Here is a 21,480-nt window from a genome sequence, read left to right as displayed (position 1 = left end):
TGTGCCATTATGATAGGTGAAAAATGTCATTTCATTGTTTTCATTTGCACTTCTTTGATTATTCATAAAGAGGGACGTCTTTTCATTTGCTTATTAGCTATTTATGGCCTCACCTCCATGGGTTGCCTATTCATATTCTTTGCCTATTTTTTCTATGGAGTATTTATTTGTCTTTCTCTTAAGATTTATAAGTGCTCTTACTCATTACAGATAGTAATCCTTGGTTATATGTTGCAGACATGTCATAACCAGTTTTTGTTTGTCTTCTTTAAAAGTAGTTTGTGGTATCTTTTGCCATATCACAGGTTTTCGCTGTTATAGAGTCATATCTAAATCAGTCATCTTTTATGGTTTCTGGCTTTGGATTGTGTTAAGAAAAGCTTAACTCATCCAAAATTTATAGACATATCTTTCTATGTGTTCTTCTAGTACTTTATACTCTTATTTTTTATGTAAAATCTAATGATGTCATTTCTTTGCTTGCGGTACCAGCAAGCCTTCCTGCTGCACCCAGCTTCTAGTGCATGCTCCTGGCATGTCCGGCCAAGCCTGGAGGATTTGGCCCCTGTCTCCTCTCCAGCCTCGTACATCAAATGCACCAACCATCCTGAATGCACCGAGCTAGGTCTCACTCATCCACTTCTGTCTGGATGCCCCTGTTTGGCTTCTCCCCCACCCCGCTGGTGAACTCCTCAGCAACTACCAAGGCTTATCTCCAAGGTGTGTCCTCTGAGAAGCAGTCCTCTATCCCAGTCAGTGTTAAGCGCTTCTGCCCCTCCTGGTACTGACACAGCCCTTCTCGTAACTCATATTGAAATTTTTTTTATGCATTTCTTTCCACTATGAACTTGTGCACTCCTTGTGAGCTCCTCTGGGAGTTAGTGCAGCATCAGGCACTTAGTCTAGTGCCATGTAGTCGGTGCTAAGCCTGCCTCTCTGATCCGATTTGCATCTTAGCAAGCTCATTACGCTAACAGTGTAGAGGCCGGGAGACCAAATAGAAGTATCCAGGTAGTGGTGATGTCATAGTGCAGGTAGATGATAAGGGCCTGGACTGAGGCAGTGGGTTTGGAGAAAAGAGGACAGATAAGAAGCAAATTTAGTAGACAGAATGGACAGTGCTTGATTACAGTGTTTTGTTTGAAATGTCTCCTAAATGTCCAACACACGAGTAAATCAGAATGTTAGCCCATAAGCACAGTCCAGACCTTTTGATTCTGGTATTATTTGGTGGTTACAATTACCTCTACTCCTGTTCCTTTCCATAAAGCTGTGTGACCTTGGCTAGTTATCACCTCCAGTCATCATCTGTCAAGTGGAGAAAGCTTGTCACTTCCAAGGGCAGTTGTGAGATTGTTCAATTAAATGCCATGTGTAAGAACCTTCACAGCCCCTGACACGTAGCACTGAGCGTCAGTTCTCTGGTCTCCTCCCCCTCCTTACCGTGCCATCTTCTGACAGATCTAAAAGATTCCTAGAGAGAGAAGCTGAAATCAGCTTTTACTATTGGGTTTCCGCAAATGACAGGCGTGCCCTAGACAGCTGGTCTCCATCTGTCCGCACCAGCTCTCCACTCTGCTCTGTTTGTCCATCCTGCCATTCTTGCTGTCATCCCCAGTCTGTTTTCCTTTCCCTCCAGAGAACCTCCCAGCGTTCAGTCCTTTCTCAGCTCTGCTCCGGCCTTTTCTATTCCGTGGGCACCACCTAATTAACCCACGATATCCTCAAACCTGGATTACTGCAATCCCTGCTCTCCCGGCCTCCACTCAACCTGTGCCAGGAAACAAGCGGGAAGACGAGCCCCAAATTGTGTTTCGTCCCCTGACCTTACTCAGGATCCCACTCTGAACGCTCCTGGCGTCCTGTGCCCTGCGGGTCACATTTAGAAGCCCGAGCCTCTTGCTCTGTGCTCCTTGACTTCACACCCTGGCTCTCCAAGCTGCTTCCTCCTCCCAGTCTAATCCCTCGGCCCCAAGGCAGTCTGCTTGCATTCCCATCCCTGCTTACTTAGTTCTGCCTCTTGTCTCTTCTTCGTCCCAGAGAATGCCTGCTTTGTTCCTCTGCCCCAGGCTTTGCACCAAACACCCTCACAGCCAGCACAGAATTCTCTTGAGAAGCCTCCCTCCCTATCACTAGTAGCCCATTCCTGTGGCTGACACTTTGCACATGCAAAGTGCTTTCACACCACTATCTCCTTGGCTCAGTCCTTGTGCCTTCTTTCAGCCAGCATTTAATGAGTCTGCTCTGCGTGCCAAGCCCTTGGAAGGATAAAATAAGGCACAGGCTTTGCTCTCAGGGAGCTCTAGTCTAATAGGTCTGAATTCCAACCACAGTTTCTTCAGCCATAAAATGGGGATAATAAGGGCTAATTACTTCATAGGGCTGTCATAAGATTTATATGAAATTGTGTGTGAGGCTGACACACGAAAAGCTTAATGGCAGTGATGCGGTGCTGATGGTGTTGATGCCTACTCTACAGCTGAGAAGACTGGCTTGGAGCAGTTAAGGGTGTGCCCCAGTCACACAGCCAGAAGGGCACAGCCAAGTTCCGTGCTCCTGGCACTGCCCTACCCCATTGCCCACTCCATTCCTCATCATCCCCACCCTTGCATCCCTTGCATCCCCACTCACTCCCATTCAACTCTCAAAAACAGGTCTCTGAAACACAGACACGATTGGGCAAGTGGCATGACATTGGTAGTTTCCACCCCTCGTCCTTTCTTTAAGCTTCCTAAGAGTGCCCACTTGACCTGCCACTCTTGGTGGGCACGGGGCTTCCCACATGTGCCTGGCTGTCTCACCTATGTGAGTTTGTCTCCTGCAAGGAGATGATCAAGCTCACAGTGGCTCACCTGCCTTGCTGCCCGTCTCCCCAAAGGTGGGTTCCATTAGTCCTGTATTTCCACGAGCACTGATGAGATCTGCTTATGAGGCTCCAGGAATTCTGGATTGGGGTAAAAATATCTGTTTGCCTCAGTGATGGAGATGAGCCAGGTCCATGAGAAGGCAGCTGTCAGAAGCAGGCACAGGAGGGGGATGTCATTGATTGGACGGAAGCATTATAATATGTAAAGTCAGTGGCAAGTAAAAGCATTGCATTTGGGAGAGAGAGCTGGAAATGCATTTTAAGCACGAGATGAAATATCTGTTACCTCTCTGAAAGAGCTTTATATCACAAAGAAAAATCTTGTGCCCTTCTGAAATCTATTTTAGAGTCAAAAGAAGGAAGGAGATTCGTTTGCTCTAAAGCTCAGTCCTTTTAGGAAATCTTCCAGAAGGTGGCAAGATGACAGCAAGACTTCCTGAAAGGAAGAGGGAAAGTTTTTCACCTTATTTCAATTTTTTTTTCAAACAATATAAAAGTATTTATGTGCTTTAAATTATCATATTTATTCTTCATTAGAAAAGCAAGATAATATTATATAGAAAGTTTGAAAAATTAGAGGGGGAAAATCACCTATAATCCCATAACACAAACCTTGTTGTTTATTTCATCTGGTCTGTTTTGTGTGTGCCTATTTTACATGGTTGTAATAATGCCTGACAGCACTTTTGTATACTGGCGTGAGAATTTTTTTTTTTTTAATGTTTTATGAGATACATACAGAGGAGCACAGAAAATATATGTACAGTTTAAAGAACAATTTAAAGCAAACACCTGTGTAGCTCCCACCCAAGTAAAAGACTAGAATATTTGCAGCTCTTACAGAGCCTCCCCAACCATGTGCCCCTTCCCAAACATAGCCCCCCACCCTCCCTGGGAGATAACCACTACCCTGACTTTTCTGATCATCATTTCCTTGGTTTTTCTTCATGGTTCCACCATGATATGCCTAAACACTATAATTCACTTTTACCTATTTTTGAACGTTATATGAATGAAATCATATCATATCTACTATTTTGTGTCTTGCTTCTTTCCCTCAATTATTGTTTGCAAGATGTTGTATATGGCTGTAGTTAGTTCATGCTAATTTTCAGTTTAAAAGAGAAAAAAGTAGGGGCTGGCCCGGTGGTGCAAGCGGTTAAGTGCGGGCCCTCCACTGTGGTGGCCCGGGGTTCACTGGTTTGGATCCCGGGTGCACACCGATGCACCACTTGTTAAGCCATGCTGTGGCGGCGTCCCATATAAAGTAGAGGAAGATGGGCATGGATATTAGCCCAGGGCCAGTCTTCCTCAACAAAAAAAAAAGAGAAGAGGATTGGCTTGGATGTTAGCTCAGGGCTGGTCCTCCTCACAAAAAAAAATAAAATAAAAGAGAAAATAGTAGAAGTTTTATATTTCCACTCATTTTCTATCCCAAATTTAGACTGTATCAGGTAGCACAGGTTTGTGAGACTTTTATAGTTAAGAAAATTCATTCTTTTCCCTGTTTGTGACTTGCCCACCCACCACCTGAGAGTGTAGGCCTCAGACTGGGAAGAGTCTTGGCCCTCCCTTTTCTGGCAGTGGGCGCTGGCCCCTCCATCCTTTGGCTGGCGTTCTAGTAAGCAGCCACTCTGTGGGCCTCTGGAAGCCCTGGAGCTGCAGCTGCTGTCCTTCCAAGGGAGTTGATGGAATTATTTCTGGGGCCTGAAGGCAGCTGGCGAGAGCGTGGAAAGCACAGCAGGGCTGGGGAATCTGCCAGAGGGTCGGCCGCGGAGAGGGTTGTGGTGGTGATGGTGACTCTCCTGGTCATGAAAAGCCTGGTGTTCTCTGGCTGCAGCCTCAGTCAGGAGCAGGAATTCTTGTCTCCAGTGTGTGCACGCCTCCCTCTGCCATTCTTCCAGGGCCCTGGAGGAGCTGGGCTCGGGGAAGGGGGATCTGCTCATATTTACTGGTATTTGCTGGTGCTCGGCCTCCCCGAGCCTCAAATGAAACACCTCCTGACCTCAGGAAGTGAGCCCTTAAGACGAGCTGTGTTTTTGCCCAGATGCCTAAGACCGTGCATGCTCGGGCTGGGATGCCCACGTGGGCACACACGTGCGTCAACACGTGGGGGAGCCTGTCCCGTCCCGACGACGCGCACGCTCGCACCCACTCTCTACTTTGCCTTCCGACAACTGCCCTGGTTCTCTCACAGCTAATCTTGTTGAACAGGTGGTCTGCAGCTCCATTTCTTACCACCCTCTCACGGCTAATCCTTTGGAATTTCGCTTTTGCCCTCTGTGCACTGATGGTGCTCGCTCATTGAGGCCCGGTCAGATGAACCCACGGGATTAAAACCTCTTACTTGATCTTAACCTGTTAAGGACTCACCCCCCTTGGATTTATATCTGCCTTCCCAGAAGCCAGGCCCACCTCTTGGGCTTCACTAGGAGCAGCTCCTTTGTCCTGAGCTTGTTTTTTATGCTTTTTCAGGAACAAGTCCTTGTTCACCACATTCACGCCCATCACAGGGACAGATTTGGGTCATCTTTGCCTCCCTTTCCTCTTACTGCCCTGAAGAGGCGGCCCTGGTGCTGGGCTCTCATCTTAGTCTTGCCCTTTCCTAACCTACCTTGTCCCATTCTACCTTCCCTACCAAGTGGTGACAAAGGTAGTGACAGTATTCCAGATGCAGATGCTTCAAGGTCTTGTACACATGGTCCCCACTTACAAGCACCGTGGGCCAGCCTCCACCCACAATGACGCCTGCCATCCATAGGCTTGATCCTGCCCAGCCCTGGGTTAATGAAACAGGGGCATTGGGGCATTGAAGGCCTCCTGACTGACCAATTAGGTGCAGAAATCGTTTATGGCTACCAGAGGAAGGATCCACTGTTTCAGGGTGGGTGTAACATTGTCCGCAGCCTCTCTGCCCTCCATGTGCTACCCCTTGGCCTGACCGGCCCTTCTTCCTGTCCAGGTCTCTGGTCTCCAGGTCTCCAGTAGGCCCTGGAGATGCCTGAGCCCCGGATGAAAGATAGAGGACCTGCCCCTTTACCTTCCCCAGTTCCTCCCCCCACAGCTGGGTTCAATTTCAGAATCCCTCAATATCTTGTACACAACTCCCAGGTAACCAAAATCAGGCCCACCACTCAGACCAGCCCTCCAGGGCACTGACACTGGCCTGGGTTGGAGAGGAATCTAGGGAGATTTGCAGGTTTCTGGGTGGGTGACTGGGGATGGTGCAGTTGGTTTGGGACAGGTTGAGTGTGTGCTGCCTGTGGAGCGTTCCAGTGGAATGGTCCAGTGGGCATTTGGACAATGCTAACATGCCCTCACTCCCTCGTTATTAGCATAGAATAGGGTCTCAGGTTCCTGCTTACCGTGGAAAGCAGAGAACTAGGTGGTGAAGAGATAGGTGAAGTGTGATTATGGGATGTGGGGAGAGGTGGTCATGGGGTGGGAACAACTGTGATCTTGTCTTTGTTCGTTTACTTGTCACCTAATTGTTATTAGTCATTAGTTCATACAGATTGTCTAGGGAAGTGGTTATGTCTGGGGAGGGATGTGGGGTGGGACAAAAGAGGTGCAGGGACTTCAATGATGATGATAATGATGAGTTCACAGGTGTTTGTGACATTTTTCTGTATACCTTACATGTATGTTATAAATATTACTTTAAATCTACTCGAGTTGATCAAGCCAATTAAGAATTAATTATAAAACTATACTGTGCTTTAATATTAGTTAAGAATTGTTTAGTGCTTTACTATTTAGAAAGCAATTTATTAAAAAATTAAATTTATTAGCTTGAACCCTTAGCTGTTTCCCACTCAAACATCCGTTTTTGGCTTTCGTGTCCTGTTGAACCTTTAATTTGTTCTCATTTTTCAACTCAGAGAATCCCTTTCTAGCATCATCCCAGGACAGACGCTGTAAGTGCAGGCACCTCCACCCCCTTGAGGGACGGGCTCTCCCACTGTTCTGTTTCTCTTTTCTGTGTGCTCATCACAAGGAAAATAGCTGCGTGTTTTCATTTTCTTTTCCAAACCACTACCATATATTTCCGTTAGATCTGTTAACAAATGTTACCTGCTTGGAGCAAGGGGAAAGCCACGTCATCCAATGTGTGCCTGATGACCTATGCTGGCTTCACCTACCCCTCCACTTACCACCCTGGGCTGCCGTGAGGATTGGCTTAAATGCCACAGATCCTGCATGTCACAGGGCAGTTGTGTAGCTCTCATCCTGCATGTTTCTTGATATCACAGTGACTGATTATCTGTAAAATCACACATTTTTCTGTGTATTCTACCAAAAGAGGAAATGTGAGTCTTAAACCTAAGCCTTAAGCCTATTAAAAAAGAAATACCTGTCTTAAACCAATACCTATCAAGTTAATTTTAAGGTCTTTATGCAAGAAGGGTCCCCTTTGCACCAATAAGGGCCACCCCATGTGTCTGTACCGAGCCCCAAAGTCCCCCGGCGTCCTCCAGCTGAGCTGCTGGCAGGAGGCAGCTGTGCAGGACAGACTGTGCAGGCTCTCCTTGTCTCACACCTCCTTGCAGGCATGGGGGAACTGTGCAAGGTGATGACAGAAGCAGGCAATTCCAAGAGAGAGTGTCAGGGTTGGCATTTCCTTGGCAGGACTAACACTGTGCATCTTCTTCGGAGTGTGGAGCGTGTGCATTTCATGAACGAGAAGCAGCAGCTGCCATAACCTTGACTGCCCGCTTGGCAAGATGCCACCTGTGCAGTTCTGCATTGGAACTGCTCAACAGCAGTAAAAAAGACAGGAGGGTGGGTGGCGCAGGAAATTTTCTGTTCTCCAGCAAGATAGTTATTGGATAATGGATAGCAATAATTGTTACTATTTTAAACACAAAGAGGCTTTCTCATGAAAGCCTGCACTCCCAGGTTATAGTGTTGTTCCCCCCGCACCGAGAAGTCCCTGTTTCTCCAGCTTGCACATCATTTTAGCTCTAACCCATCACTAGTTCAGGAACATAAGGAATCCATGCTACAGAATCAGGAAGTTGGGGGATACAAGCTGTGTACAGTTTGATAAATCTTGGCATATCAAAGATATCCACTATCTTGCTGTGGAAAGCATCATTGCTTCCCTGAATAAACCGTAGAATTCTTAAGATCCCCATATTTGCAGCATAACATCACCCTGTTAATTCTGGACTGATACCCTTCGATTCAAGGTCACTGTTGGTAAAGTCCAGGGACTGGAGGGAAAGTCAGGGTAGACTTGATGAATCTTTGCAGCTCTAGAATTACATACTTCTGATTTATTCTTTCTGATAGCATTTAACTATCTGGCATTTTTTTGCCATTTCTGCCTAGGAGGACAGACATGTGGTTTGAATTTTTCCATTCGCATAGACAAAATAGCTGGTTAAGTTTTCGGTTAAACAAATGGGAATGTGGGATACAGCCGGAAGTCTTTAAAGGAGGTGACATTTATTTTACGGCCCAGTTGTTACTTAATGATGATTTGATTACTGTTTATTTCTGTCTACTGTAGTATCTTAGTCAGCACAGGCGCTATAATAACAATACCGTAGACTGAGTGTCATTAACAACAGAAATCCATTCCTCACAGTTCTGAAGGCTGAGAAGTCTGGCCAATTCAGTTCCTGGTGAGGACTCTTTTCCTGGCTTGCACACGGCCACCTTCCCTCTGTGTCTTCATATGGCAGAGAGAGAGATTTTGTGTTTCTTCTTTTTTTGTTTTGAAGCATAGTTGACATACAATATTGTATTAGTTTCAGGTGTACAATGTAGTGATTCAACATTTATTTACATTACAAAATGATCACCCTGGTAAGATTAGTTACCATCTCTCATCAATACAAAGTTATTACAATATTGTTGACTATATTCCCTATGCTGTACATTACATCCCCATGACTTATTTATTTTATGACTGGAAGTTTGTACGTCTTATCCCCGTCACCTATTTCACCCTTCTCCCTACCCCCTCCCCACCCCTCTCCCCTCTGATAACCACCAGTTTGTTCTCCGTATCTATCAGTCTGTTTCTGTTTTGTTTTGTTTGTTCATTTGTTTTGCTTTTTTTAGATTCCACACATAAGTGAAATCATATGGTATTCTTCTCTCTCTGCCTGGCTTATTTCACTTAGCATAACACCTTCTAGGTCCATCCATTCTCATGTCTCTTCTTATAAGGGCACTAATCTGATTTATGAGGGCTGCACCCTCATGACCTAATTACCTCCCAAAGGCCCCACCTCCAAATACCATCACATTGGGATTAGAGGGCATATGAATTTGGGAGCATGCACTCAGTCCGTAGAATACAGTAAGCCAGATATTGGGTCTGTCTACACACTTATTGTGTTTTGGAATAAAATGGGTGACTTGAAGCATCATAAATTAGTAAAACTGATACTGACCTTCTCTAGACCCCAACCACTGATAAGAATGTTCTCTGAATATGCTGCCCCAGCCAGAGCAGAGGGAAAGACAGTCATAGCCAGTGGCATTTGCGATGCTTAAGCACATTTCAACAATTGTGCTCTAATCTTTTCCATTTTGAGGGACTTTCCTAAGAGGCCCAAGATATTTTCCCCACTCACCCAGTCTGTTCACTCCATCGTGTCCACACATTCATACACACACAGACAGCAGGCTCACTGTTGAAAAAGATGCCAGAATCCTTTGTTTAGTTTAGCAAAGACGAGCAGAGAAAGTGTAGGAATGAGGTGCTAATGAGGTTACTGGGGGAGGTGAGAAGCATAGTGAATGTCAACCATCAACAGTGAGCGGGGCGAGGAGGGAGGTAGACAATTTAGTAATGTAGAAATGTGTGAGGAGGATACTGGTGTAACAAGACATTTCTCCCATCGCCAAACAGCCAGTCTCACCCATTCACAGCTCTGGTCTCTGGTACACGGTGAGAGACACCCAGTTTAACCCAATATCTGTTAAGTTAGGTTTTTTTTCGTTTTTTTTTTAAAGAAAGAGTGCTGTTTTGTTTTTGTTTTTTTTAATTTTATTTATTTATTTTTCCCCCAAAGCCCCAGCAGATAGTTATATGTCATAGCTGCACATCCTTCTAGTTGCTGTATGTGTGACGCGGCCTCAGCATGGCCGGAGAAGCGGTGCGCGCCCGGGATCCGAACCTGGGCCGCCAGCAGCGGAGCGTGCGCACTTAACTGCTAAGCCATGGGGCCGGCCCCTGTTAAGTTAGTTTTAAGGTTTTTAGGGAAGAAGTGTCCCCTTTACACTTTAGTCACTTAGTAATGCAATTATTTGTGTCTCTCCTGCCCACCAGACTGAATTTCTTGAGAGCAAGGCCCTTGTGTTCTTCAGAGTTGTCTCCCGTGCTTGACATTGGCAAGGAGTGAAGTTACAGAAGACGTTAGTGTACACAGATGTTCATTTTAAAAAGATGTTCTCCAAAAGCACCACAGGCAGGGAGTGTGTTAAGCAACCATGCTATGATATTATCCAAACACAGCAGTGCAGGCCTAGAGTGTTCTGAGGCCGTGGTAACCCCAGAAGGCTGAAGGTTTGCAGGTAGTCTGAAGCTGGGAGTCTGCCAGAGGGTTGGGATGGAGCTCACAGCGTACACTGAAGTGGCTCTACCAGACAGCTTAAGATCCAGGGTCTGGGTCACTCCCCTTCCATACTGGCAGTATGGTTCATGACTAAGAGTGTAGGCTCTTTTATTAGTCTGCTCAGGCTGCCATAACAAAATAGCAGACTAGGTAGCTTAAACAACAGAAATTTATTTTCTCACAGTTCTAGAAGCTGGAAGTCCAAGGTCACGGTGCCAGCATGATCGGTTTCTGGTGGGAACTCTCTTCCTGGCTGGTAGATGGCTGCCACTGTATCCTCACATGGCCTTTTTTCTGTGCCTATACATGGCACTAGATTGTGGGGGGTGGGAATCGAGCCCTCTGGTGTCTCTTCTTATAAGGACACTAATCCTGTGGGATCAAGGCCCCACCCTTATGACCTCATTTAACCCTAAAAACTTCCTTAGAGGCCCCATCTCCAAATACAGCCACACTGGAGGTTAGGGCTTCAGCATATGAATTTTGGGAAGACACAAGCGTTCAGTCCATAACAGCTCTAGACAACTGTCTGCCTTTCAATCCCTACTCTGTTACCAACTAGCTGTGTGACCTGGAGGAAGCTCCTTTAACTTTTCTAAGCCTCAGCCATCTCATGGTAAAAATAGGGGCAATAAGGACACCTGTCTCCAGGCGTTGTAAGGATCAAACAAGATCATGTGTATGATGGGCTTAGTGAAGGGCCCAGGACAGAGTAGGTGTTCACTAATTGTTAATGTTAGTAATAGGGTCCTCAAGGTTCTGAGAGTGAGTTCCCTTTGAGGTAGTCTGAGGAGTCCAGTCTAGCTGGATGCTAGGATTTGCCCAGTCCCGTGTAAATGGGATCCCCAGACCAGAGAAGTTCCAGGACTCCCCAGTAAGATTCAGGGGAGCCCAGCCTCTTCAGAGCCAGGTTAGCCTTCAGAGATTTCCAACAAGGAAGTGGAAAAAGACAGATTGAATCATGGAGGCAGCCCAGGGGTTCTAGAGAAAGGATTAAGTGTTACAGCAGCTCCATCTCTCCCTCCCTCTTTCTTCTCCCCGAAAGGATGCAGAGGGAGGGACTGAGCCTGCTGGACCTGAATGAAGAGTCACACGGGATTCCTTCTGGCTTCTTTTTAGCTTACAAAAAAAGCTTTTTAATGTAACTTTTTTTTTTTTTTTGAGGAAAATCAGCCCTGAGCTAACATCTGTGCCAATCTTCCTCTTTTTGCCAAGGAAGACCAGCCCTGAGCTAACATCTATTACCAATCCTCCTCCTTTTTTTTCCCTTTTTCTCCCCAAGGCCCCAGTAGATAGTTGTATGTCATAGTTGCACATCCTTCTAGTTGCTGTATGTGGGACGCTGCCTCAGCATGTCCGGACAAGCGGTGCATCGGTGCGTGCCCAGGATCCGAACCCGGGCTGCCAGTAGCAGAGCGCGTGCACCTAACCGCTAAGCCACAGGGCCAGCCCCTAACTTTTTAGATTATAAAAGGCGTACAGGTTTATTATGTATGGTTTGAAAATAGAGAAAACTCTGAAGAATGTAAAAATCACCTGTAACTCTTCTGCCCAGAGTTACTTCTGATAACCTTTCGTTTAGATCAGACAGACCTGGATATGAAGCCCCTCCTTCCTCTGGAGTTGTGTGACCTTTGATGTGCTACCTGTTATTTTCAAAACGTCTGTTTCTTCCTCTTAAAATGCACTAGTATTCCTGCCTTGTTCCTACTTCTCAGAGTTGCTGTGTGGGTTAAATGCACATGAAGTGCCAGGCACTGAGTGTCAGCTGTTGCTCTTATTTCTATTAAAGAACACACCCTTGGCTTTGATTCCAGCATCAAAGCTCAGACAAGAATCCCCAGTCAATCATTTATCACATCACCCTTCCAGGTTCTCCACCCTCCAGGTGTCTGCTATGAACATATGTTCTGGATTAATAAGGAAATCAATATTCTCATTTACAACATTGACATAATGACTATGCAGCAATTTCCTAGCATAAATATTCCTATTTTTCCTCTTAAAGCTATATTAAAAGGTGAGGATTGTATATTTGCACAGAGAATTAGGTGTACGTCTTCTTTCAGCAACTCTTACCACCATCATCTTTTCCCTCTTCCCATGCAAACTGAGAACTTGCATCTCTCCTTTCATGGTCACACCTGGCCTTGGCTTTGTAATAAGAGAGAGACCACATCTCTCAGGCTTTCTGGGCTTCCTCTGGCCAGAGTGGCTGTGTCCATCACCTGAGAACCAAACTCATTTCCTGAATATTGTGTATTAAGTTAAAACTCCAGTTTTCAGATTTTAGGACAAAAGGTCTCCTCAAACATGTTCAGCTTCAACCCAGCTTCAGACAATAGGCTTGTGGCTGTAACTGTCCCCACCTTCCTGTCTCTCCAACCTGACTCCTCCCCACTGCATCTCTGCTCAGTGCCTTCCACACTAGGGGAGGGGCCCCTTCTCCCCAGAGGTGGGAATGATACCTGGAAGGAACAGATGTTCATGGGGAACAACTGTTGCTGCATAAGGGAACAGGGCTCCCTCCCAACCACCTGTCTATTTCCCAGCAGCAGCACCCAAAGGTCCAGCCTCTCCTAACAACAGGAGAACCTGGTGGTGGAGGCTGAATAGGCACTGCAAAACTTGCTCAGTGTTGAGACTCCAGGCGCTCCAGCCTGGTCAACTTGGCAAAAAACCAAACCAACTGCTTAACCAACTGTGTCTAGGAGAGCAGGCTAAGCTCTCCAGATATCTGACTTATTTCCGTACAAGAGGTATTCCTTCAAACAGATTCCAAGGCCTTTTCATCCTGGGACACAGCCTTCCCGTAACTTGCCTGGTGGCAGGCAAAATGAAATGACGAGGATCAGAGAAAATATGTTGCTTCCTTTGCTCTGTTCACAGTGATTTACTGTATTGGAAAAGGGACAAAAGTTGAGCATTATCCTGGACATAGAGTTGCCAAATATCCCAGAAAACAAATATGGAATTGGCCTGACACTCATTGCTTTAAACCGTTTTGATTGTGTTAGAAAGCAGCAAGTAGATGCGGCCATTCATTCATTTACTCACCAGTTTTGAGTATCTTGGACTGGATGCTGGAGATGGGGAGAGGCAGAAATGAAAATCATTGATACAATTTTGCCTTTGAGGACCCTAGTCCAGAGGTGGAGATAGGCTCCAGGGCCATGAAGTCTATGAAGGTGCCGATAGAGTCAGGGAAGCCTTCTCAGAAGAGGGGACAATTGAATTGGGTCCAAGAATGAGAAATGAACTGAGTACAAAGAGCTTCATTTGAGCCCAGGGAGACACTGCAATAGTGTAGTCTCCCTCTCCCTGGTCAGAGTTTGTCCTTTTCTTCCTAAGTCTAAATGAAAATATTTTTTGTTCATATACCTAAGGGTCAAGAGAGTTGCAGATCCAACCAAAGTGTGCTCCCAGGACAGAATTCTAATTAACTCGCTGTGACCACGGCTGCCTGAACTGCCCTCAGCACTGACCCCTTTTCCTCTGTACACTCCCGTTTCACATCTCAAGTTCCCTTCAGCAGTGGCTCCTCCACATCTCCCACACTCTGCTCGCATCCACACACCTTTACTGCTCCCAGGAGCTCTCAGCCTTCAGCTTTTCAGAGCAGAAAGAATGCAAACTCCCTTATATTCCCATCTCTTCTGCGTCTTCACATATATCCTTCCTATAAGCCTTTGACCTTTCTAAGTCTGTTTCCTCTTCTGTGAGGTGGCCATAATAATACCTTCCTCATAGGGTTGTTGGGAGGATCAAATCAAATAAACCATGTGAATTGAAAGATGAGGACCTGGCTGGTTGAGGCCTTTACATTAACGATGGCCATCATTCCATGCTCCTTCAAGACCTTAATAAATATCACAAATAATCCCTTAGGCTTTTACAACTTTAGTCTCTTTCCTTTGACTCCTTCCTCACTGCCTGAAAAATCTTAGGTCTCCCTTGTTCTAAAATTGATTCCTTCCCTCAGCCATGCTCCTCAGGCCATTTCGGGGCTTCTTTTATTCACAAAGATCTTGACGGCTGTAAGTGCAGTTCCCGCAAACTTGCCTTCAACCACAGTTCATCAAAGACCCACTCATCCCCAAAGCAGCGGTCAAGATCTCCTGTGGTCCCTGTTGCCCTCTACTGCATGGCCTCATTTAATGCTAAGAGAAGGGAGTTCCAAGAGGAAAGGAATAGTTAGTGGTGTCAAATGTGGCCACTCAGTGTATGATCCATTTTGAGGTAATTTTTGTATAAGGTCTGAGGATTAAGTCAAGGTTCATTTTTTGCCTATGGATATCCAATTGCTCCAACATCATTTGTTGAAAAAACTGTCCTCCCTCCATTGAATTGCTTTTGCACCTTTGTCAAAAATCAGTTGACCAGGGGCTGGCCCCATGGCTTAGCGGTTGGGTGTGCGCACTCCGCTGCTGGCGTCCTGGGTTCGATCCCGGGTGCACACCGACACACGGCTTGTGCGGCCATGCTGAGACGGCGTCCCACATACAGCAACTAGAAGGATGTGCAACTGTGACATACAACTATCTACTGGGGCTTTGGGGAAAAAAAGGAAGAGGATTGGCAATGGATGTTAGCTTAGGGCCGGTCTTCCTCAGCAAAAAGAGGAGGATTGGCATGGATGTTAGCTCAGGGCTGATTTTCCTCACACACACAAAAAAAAATCAGTTGACCATACTTGTGTGGGGCTATTTCTGGATCTCTGTTCTGTTCCATTGGTCTATGTGTCTATTCCTCCACCCATACCACATAATCTTGATTACTATAGCTATGTAGTAAGTTGAAATCAAGTAAACTGATCCCTCTCACTTTATTCTTCCTTGACAAAATTGTTTTAGCTATTCTGCTTCCTTTGCCATTCCACATAAATTTTGAAAATAATCTTGCCTCTGTCTACAAAAGATTTTTAATTTTATTTTTGATAGGAACTGCATTAAACATGTATATCGTTTTGGGGAAAATTGACACCTTTACTATGTTGAGTCTTCCAATCTATGAATGTGGTATATCTCTCCACTTATTTAGATCTTTGTTGATTTCTTTCATTAGCATTTTGTAGTTTTTAGCATATAAATCCTGTATATGTTTTATTAGATTTATACCTAAGTAATTTTTTTGTGTGTACATATGTTCATTGCTAGTATATAGAAAATCCATAGCTTTTTGTATGTTGATCTTGTATCTAGCATTCTTGCTGAACTCACTTATTTGTTCTAAGAGATTTTTTGTAGATTCTTTGGGATTTTCTACATAGATCATCATATACTCTGCAAATAGAGACAGTTTTATTTTTTCCTTTTTCATCTATATGCCTTTTATTTCGTTTTCTTTCCTTATAGTGCTGGCTAGAACGCCCTTTGTTGAATAGTAGTGGTAATAGTGGAGATTCCTGCCTTGTTCCCAATAGTAGGGGGAGAGCATTCAATCTTTAATCATTAAGTCTGATTTTTGCTTAGGTTTTTTGTAGATGTTCTTTATCAAGTAGAGGAGGTTAACTTCTATTCCTACTTTTCTGAGAATTTTTATCGTGAATGGGTGTTGAATTTTGTCAAGTGCTTTTTCTGCATCAATTGATATGATTATGTGGTTTTTCTTCTTTAGCCTATTAATATGGTGGATTACATTGATTGATTTTCAAATATTGAACCAGCCTGGCGTCCCTGGAATAAATCCCACTTGCACGATGTATAATTCTTTTTACATATTGCTGAATTCTATTTGCCAGTGTTTTGTTAAGAATTTTTGTATCTATATTCATGATGGATATTACTCTATAGTTTTCTTTTTTTGTACTGTCTTTGTCTGGCTTTGGTATCAGGGTAATACTGGCTTCATAAAATGAGTTGGGAAGGTTTCCTTCTTTTCTAATTTCTGGAAGAGATTGGCATTAATCCTTCTCTAAGCATATGGTCGAGTTCTCTAGCTTTTAAAAATATTGATCCTGGGGACCCAATCTGGACCAAATAAAGCTGAATCTCTGGAGGTGGGGTTGAATGTAGGTGCTTTTCAGAAGCTCCTCAGATGAGCTTATTAATGTACAGCCAGCTGTGGAGCTTCAGTGTGGTAGTGACTTCTTGAGGCAAACACACGAGGGTGAACTGAAGCAGAATCCATCTGAAGAATGACATGAATTAAACAGCTGTGAGGCTTGGAGAATTTGGCTCTCGAAGACAAGCCCCAGGAGCCTCTGATATCTTCAGGACCATGTGGTGTAGTGGGGACATTGGTCATACAAGACATCTGGGTTCAACTCAGCCACTTAGTAGCCATAAATTCCTCACTTGGCAATTTCAGCTTTCTCATCTATAAAATGCCACTCTTAGGGTTGTTTCAGGAATAAAATGAGACAGTAGATATAAAAATGCTTCAGGGGCCAGCCTGGTGGCCTAGTGATTAAGTTCACATGCTCTACTTTGGTGGCCTGGGTTTCCCAGGTTTGGTTCCCAGGTATGGACCTACGCCACTCATCGAGCCATGCTGTGGCGGCATCCCACATACAAAATGGAGGAGGACTGGCACAGATGTTAGCTCAGGGACAATCTTGCTCAAGCAAAAAGAGGAAGATTGACAACAGATGTTAGCTCAGGGACAATCTTCCTCACCAAAAATAAAAAGGGAGAGGGGGCTTTTCAGAGCACAGCTCCTGCTAAAAAAAAAAAAACAACATTTTGAGAATGTAAAAATTGATGTTTCTTTGGGCCCCAGCTTCACCCTTACTGCCACTGTGTCGTGATTCCCAATAAGTCCCGCTGTGAGATCAGTGGGAGGCTTTTGACCCCAGCTGGCTGTAGGACCAGTGTCCTCAGGCTGTGGAGAAACTTCCTCCCCATCCCTGCTCACTTACTCTGCCCATGGAGTTTGGAATCTGATAGGAAGAGATGGGCCCTTGGTTACAGTGAAAAGGGACTTTGACTTTGACTGGTGCCTTTCTCTCACCTCCCATAGGAACATGCTTGCTAATTCAGCCAGCGTGCGGATTCTCATCAAGGGAGGCAAGGTGGTGAACGATGACTGCACCCATGAGGCTGATGTCTACATTGAGAATGGCATCATCCAGCAGGTGGGCCGTGAGCTCATGATCCCCGGAGGGGCCAAGGTGATTGATGCCACTGGGAAACTGGTGATCCCTGGAGGCATCGACACCAGCACCCACTTCCACCAGACCTTCATGAATGCCACGTGCGTGGACGACTTCTACCACGGGACCAAGGTAATGCTCCTGTTTGCTAAAGGTGCTTTCCCTGTTGGCTTCTTCTGTTTCTGGGGCCACTCCAGACTAGACTCGTGTGGACAGGATGCTCCCACTGTGTTGCCAAAAGGAGGAGGGTGCTCTCAAGGGGGCCACTGTGGCCACTAAAATAGGAAATTCCAGACTAGATATCATGGATTTCCATGATTTTAGAAACGGAGGTATTTAGGCCTATTTTGCTGATCTTACACTTACCTATGTACCCAGGCCAGGAACTGACTTTATTTTTGTATTTGTATGTCACATAATACAGACCTAGAAGAAGAAGAGAATTAGCTAGTGTTTGTTATTGTGCACATGTGTGGTGGGGGGTGGGGGGTTGATCTGATGGACTCCTTTATGTATGATGAGCTAAATTAATTCCCCAGGGAAGATGAAAAATAGATACGCCTCTTCTAGAGGATTTTAATAGTAGAAATTATGAAACAGACATAGCTGGCTATCTTCTATTATCTCTCCTAGTTTGTTCATTATTTTTAAAAACAGCTTGAAAAATAGTGGCAGTGGGTCCTCTTTTCAGAGGGAGTTGTCATGGACAATATTTAACAGCCATTGAGCTGGGCCTGAGTTACTCTATGTTCCTGAATGCAAAATACAAAAATTCAGACCTGTGAAACAATTGAATTAGGAGGAAATTACAGTTTAGCAAGAGTCACAAGTGAGTTCTTTTACCCCTCTGCTGTGCTCCAGAACCTCTGTCATCCTTCTGCATTTTAATTATCTGTCACATGCCCGTCTCTCCCTGGACACCAGACTATGGGCTGATTAAGGGCAAGGCCTGACAATATTATTCTGCTTTCCCAGAGTCTGGCACTGACCTGGAACTAGAGTTGCTACCCAGTAAATGTTTGTTGAATTAATGAGTGAATGATGCTTATCCATGTGGGTCTCTACACCCAGCTGTGCATCCTGTGAAGATTTTTTTAAATGCAGAATTGAATCAGAATCTCAAAGGCCACAAGTCCCTGACCCTGGCAGCAGCCCCTTGTGTGGTCTGATTTACAGAGGACTTGGCCTCTAATGCTCCCTGGGCGAAAGAGATCCACCAGCTGCTGGCCCAGTGGCTGCAGTCCTATGTCCTGCTTTGGCCCATAGCCTGAAAATTCCCAATGGCCCTGTACCCTAAAATCCCACCTCTGTTCTACCTTGGGTTCTCAGGGTGCCCCCCTCCCACGCTCAGGTATCTCCCCCTGGGATCCATCTTCCTGGGGGCTCAAGTACTGTTGCTGCCAGGCGGTGACTGATGAGGCTCCCCAAAGCCCTGGCTGGGGCAGGCTCTGCTGCAGGGGCAGGCAGAGGCTGCCTTCAGGGTCACAGTTCTATGGGCCAGCCCACCTCAGGCAGATGGCCCTTAAGGTTTCCCTGAGGATATGCCCACTTCCCAATCCAGGAGCAGCAGACCAGACCTCTGGAAGGCTGAGCTAGAGTCACAGTAGCCATGGCCCAGCCTGTGCTGAGGCAAGGATGCTCCCAGGCCTAATACTCTGGCACCTGGGGCCACACCTGCCCACTCTAGCCCAGCCCATGGAAGAGAGACAGTAGGTGAACCCCCCCCACTTTCTCTTCTGAGAATTCCCCTGAGCCCCACGGGTGATGCTTCTCTGATGAAATGGGGAGCCCCATCCTCATAAACTCTTGCAGGGTCCTCTTGCAGGGTACCCTAGTGGCAGTCCAGACCTTTCTGAATTGACTGAGCATATCCAGTTCACCATCCCCATGCACCTGAGCCAGGCCAGGCCAGGCCTGTTTTGTTTGTGGGGTTTTTTGGTTATTTTTATTGAAGTATAGCACACGTAGTGAGAAGTGCATAAATTGTAAGTGTACAGAATTGTCGTAGCTGAACACACGCTTTTGACCAGCACCCAAATCAAGAAACCAAACATTGCCAGCACCAGAAGCCCCTCCTTGTGCCGCCTCCCAGTCACTACTGCTCACCAAGTATAGCCACTATCCTAACTTCTAACACCATAGATTTTTAAAAAATAACAGCTTAATTGAGATATAATTCATACACCATACAATTCACCTATTTAAAGTGGAGAAGTCAATGGTTTTTAGTATATTCACCACAGATTATTTTTTTAATGAGATTTTTGTTTGTTTTACACTATTTTTTTTTTTTTTTAAGATTGGCCGTGTGCTAACATCTGTTGCCAATCTTCCTCCTTTTTCTTTTTTCTCCCCAAAGACCCAGTCCATAGTTGTGTATCACAGCTGTAGAGTTGTAGCTCTTCTATGTGGGACGCCGCCTCAGCGTGGCTTGATGAGTGGTGAGTAGGTCCATGCCCAGGATCCGAACCAGCAAACTCCAGAACGCTGAAGCGGAATGTGGGAACTTAACTTCTACTCCACCGGGCCGGCCCCTGCCACAGATTGCTTTTGATTGTTTACTTTATATAAATGAAATCAGGCAATATGTACCCTTGTGTTGGCTCCCTTTGCTCGACATTATTTTTGTGAAATTCATCCATGTTGTTGCCTGTTGTACTTCATTCACTTTCATTGCTTTATAGTATTCCACTCCGTGATATACCACATAGTACTTATCCATTCTGCTGTCAGTGGACGTTTGGGTTGCTGCTAGTTTGGGACTATTACAAACACTGTTGTTGTGAACGTTCTCATACATGTCTTTTGGCAAACATGCTTGCACACATTTCTGTTGGGCATATTCCTAGGAGTGGAATTGATGGGTCAGAGGTGCATGTATGTTCAGCTTTAGGAGATACCACCAAATCGTTTTCCAAACTAGTTGAAACAATGTATACTCCCAGCAATAACGTAAGAGAAGCCACAGTATTTACCATCAACATAGCTCTGATAACCACACGAGTCCATGCTGGGGTCCATACTGTAGTATGCTCAGGCCTACACCAAAAATTGTAGCTTTCCAGTTACTGTCCCCACTTGGGAGACCTTTAGTCCAGGACTGGATGCCATGCAGTCACTACGCTGTCTTCCAGTTTCTTGGAGGCAGGCTGGCCTTCTTTGTCTTATTTTGTGCATTGCCCGGGCCTCATTAGCCAGGAGTGATGGGTTTTCCCCTGGGAGCCTTCAGCTCTTTATAGCCAATGAAACCTCTGCACATGCATGTTTGTGCAAGGTGGTGGGTAACTCTTATCTTTTCCAAGCTTCTTAATTCATGGAAGCAGCTGCCCCTGGGAAACACATAAAAGCCCCTGTGTGGTTAAAGGCCCAGTTCTCCCAGTTCCTGCAAGTTTCAGCTAACTCAGGCACCCCCCCGACCCATGTCAGACCTAGTTTAAAGGCCCATAGACCCCAAGCCACACTGGCTGCTGGTGTCACCTAAACCAACCCTTTGTTATATCCATCCCCTAGCAAAGATTGGACCTTGAAGTCCTTGTGACCCGGCCCTCATATTGAGCATCTGTTTCATAAGCAGCCCCTACCCAGTCCTCCCCCATCTCTTCAGTAGACCCTGCCCAGAGTCCCGCCTCAGGCCTCCCAGCCTCCCAAGAACTGGCTTCCCGCCCCAGTACCCCCTCCCCTCCACTCATGGATTTCCCCTCTACCTTGGTGCTCCTACTGCTGTATGCTTTGGCCTCCTCTTTCCTCTAGTTCTTGACAATCTCCTGGGAGAGAAAATGCTCTCCTGTTGCCATGCTGCTCCGGAGACTTGTGGATTTAATTATTCACACAGCCTGTGGCTCTCTTGCAGAGGCTGTGCACCCTGATAGACCGACGTTGACCTACTTTGTACGTTCTAAGAAAGGTAGCAGTTGATTCGCTTTAAGCATCTGGTTTATAATGGAATA

General features: G+C 45.6%; 1 protein-coding gene across 2 annotated transcripts in view; it reads left to right on the top strand.

Annotated features, from left to right (window-relative positions):
- DPYSL5 (dihydropyrimidinase like 5) overlaps window positions 1-21,480 on the top strand; it is a 93,238-nt gene that overhangs the window by 26,453 nt on the left and 45,305 nt on the right. For both annotated transcript variants that reach the window (XM_058551613.1, XM_058551614.1), the window contains exon 2: window positions 17,401-17,665. In XM_058551613.1, coding sequence (XP_058407596.1) covers window positions 17,405-17,665 — 261 coding nt within the window. In that variant the 5' untranslated portion in view covers window positions 17,401-17,404. The remainder of the gene's footprint in view (window positions 1-17,400; window positions 17,666-21,480) is intronic.

Source organism: Diceros bicornis, chromosome 12 (assembly GCF_020826845.1).
Source record: "Diceros bicornis minor isolate mBicDic1 chromosome 12, mDicBic1.mat.cur, whole genome shotgun sequence".
In the NCBI taxonomy this organism is placed as follows: domain Eukaryota; kingdom Metazoa; phylum Chordata; class Mammalia; order Perissodactyla; family Rhinocerotidae; genus Diceros; species Diceros bicornis.
This window is presented reverse-complemented; position numbering and strand designations above follow the sequence as displayed.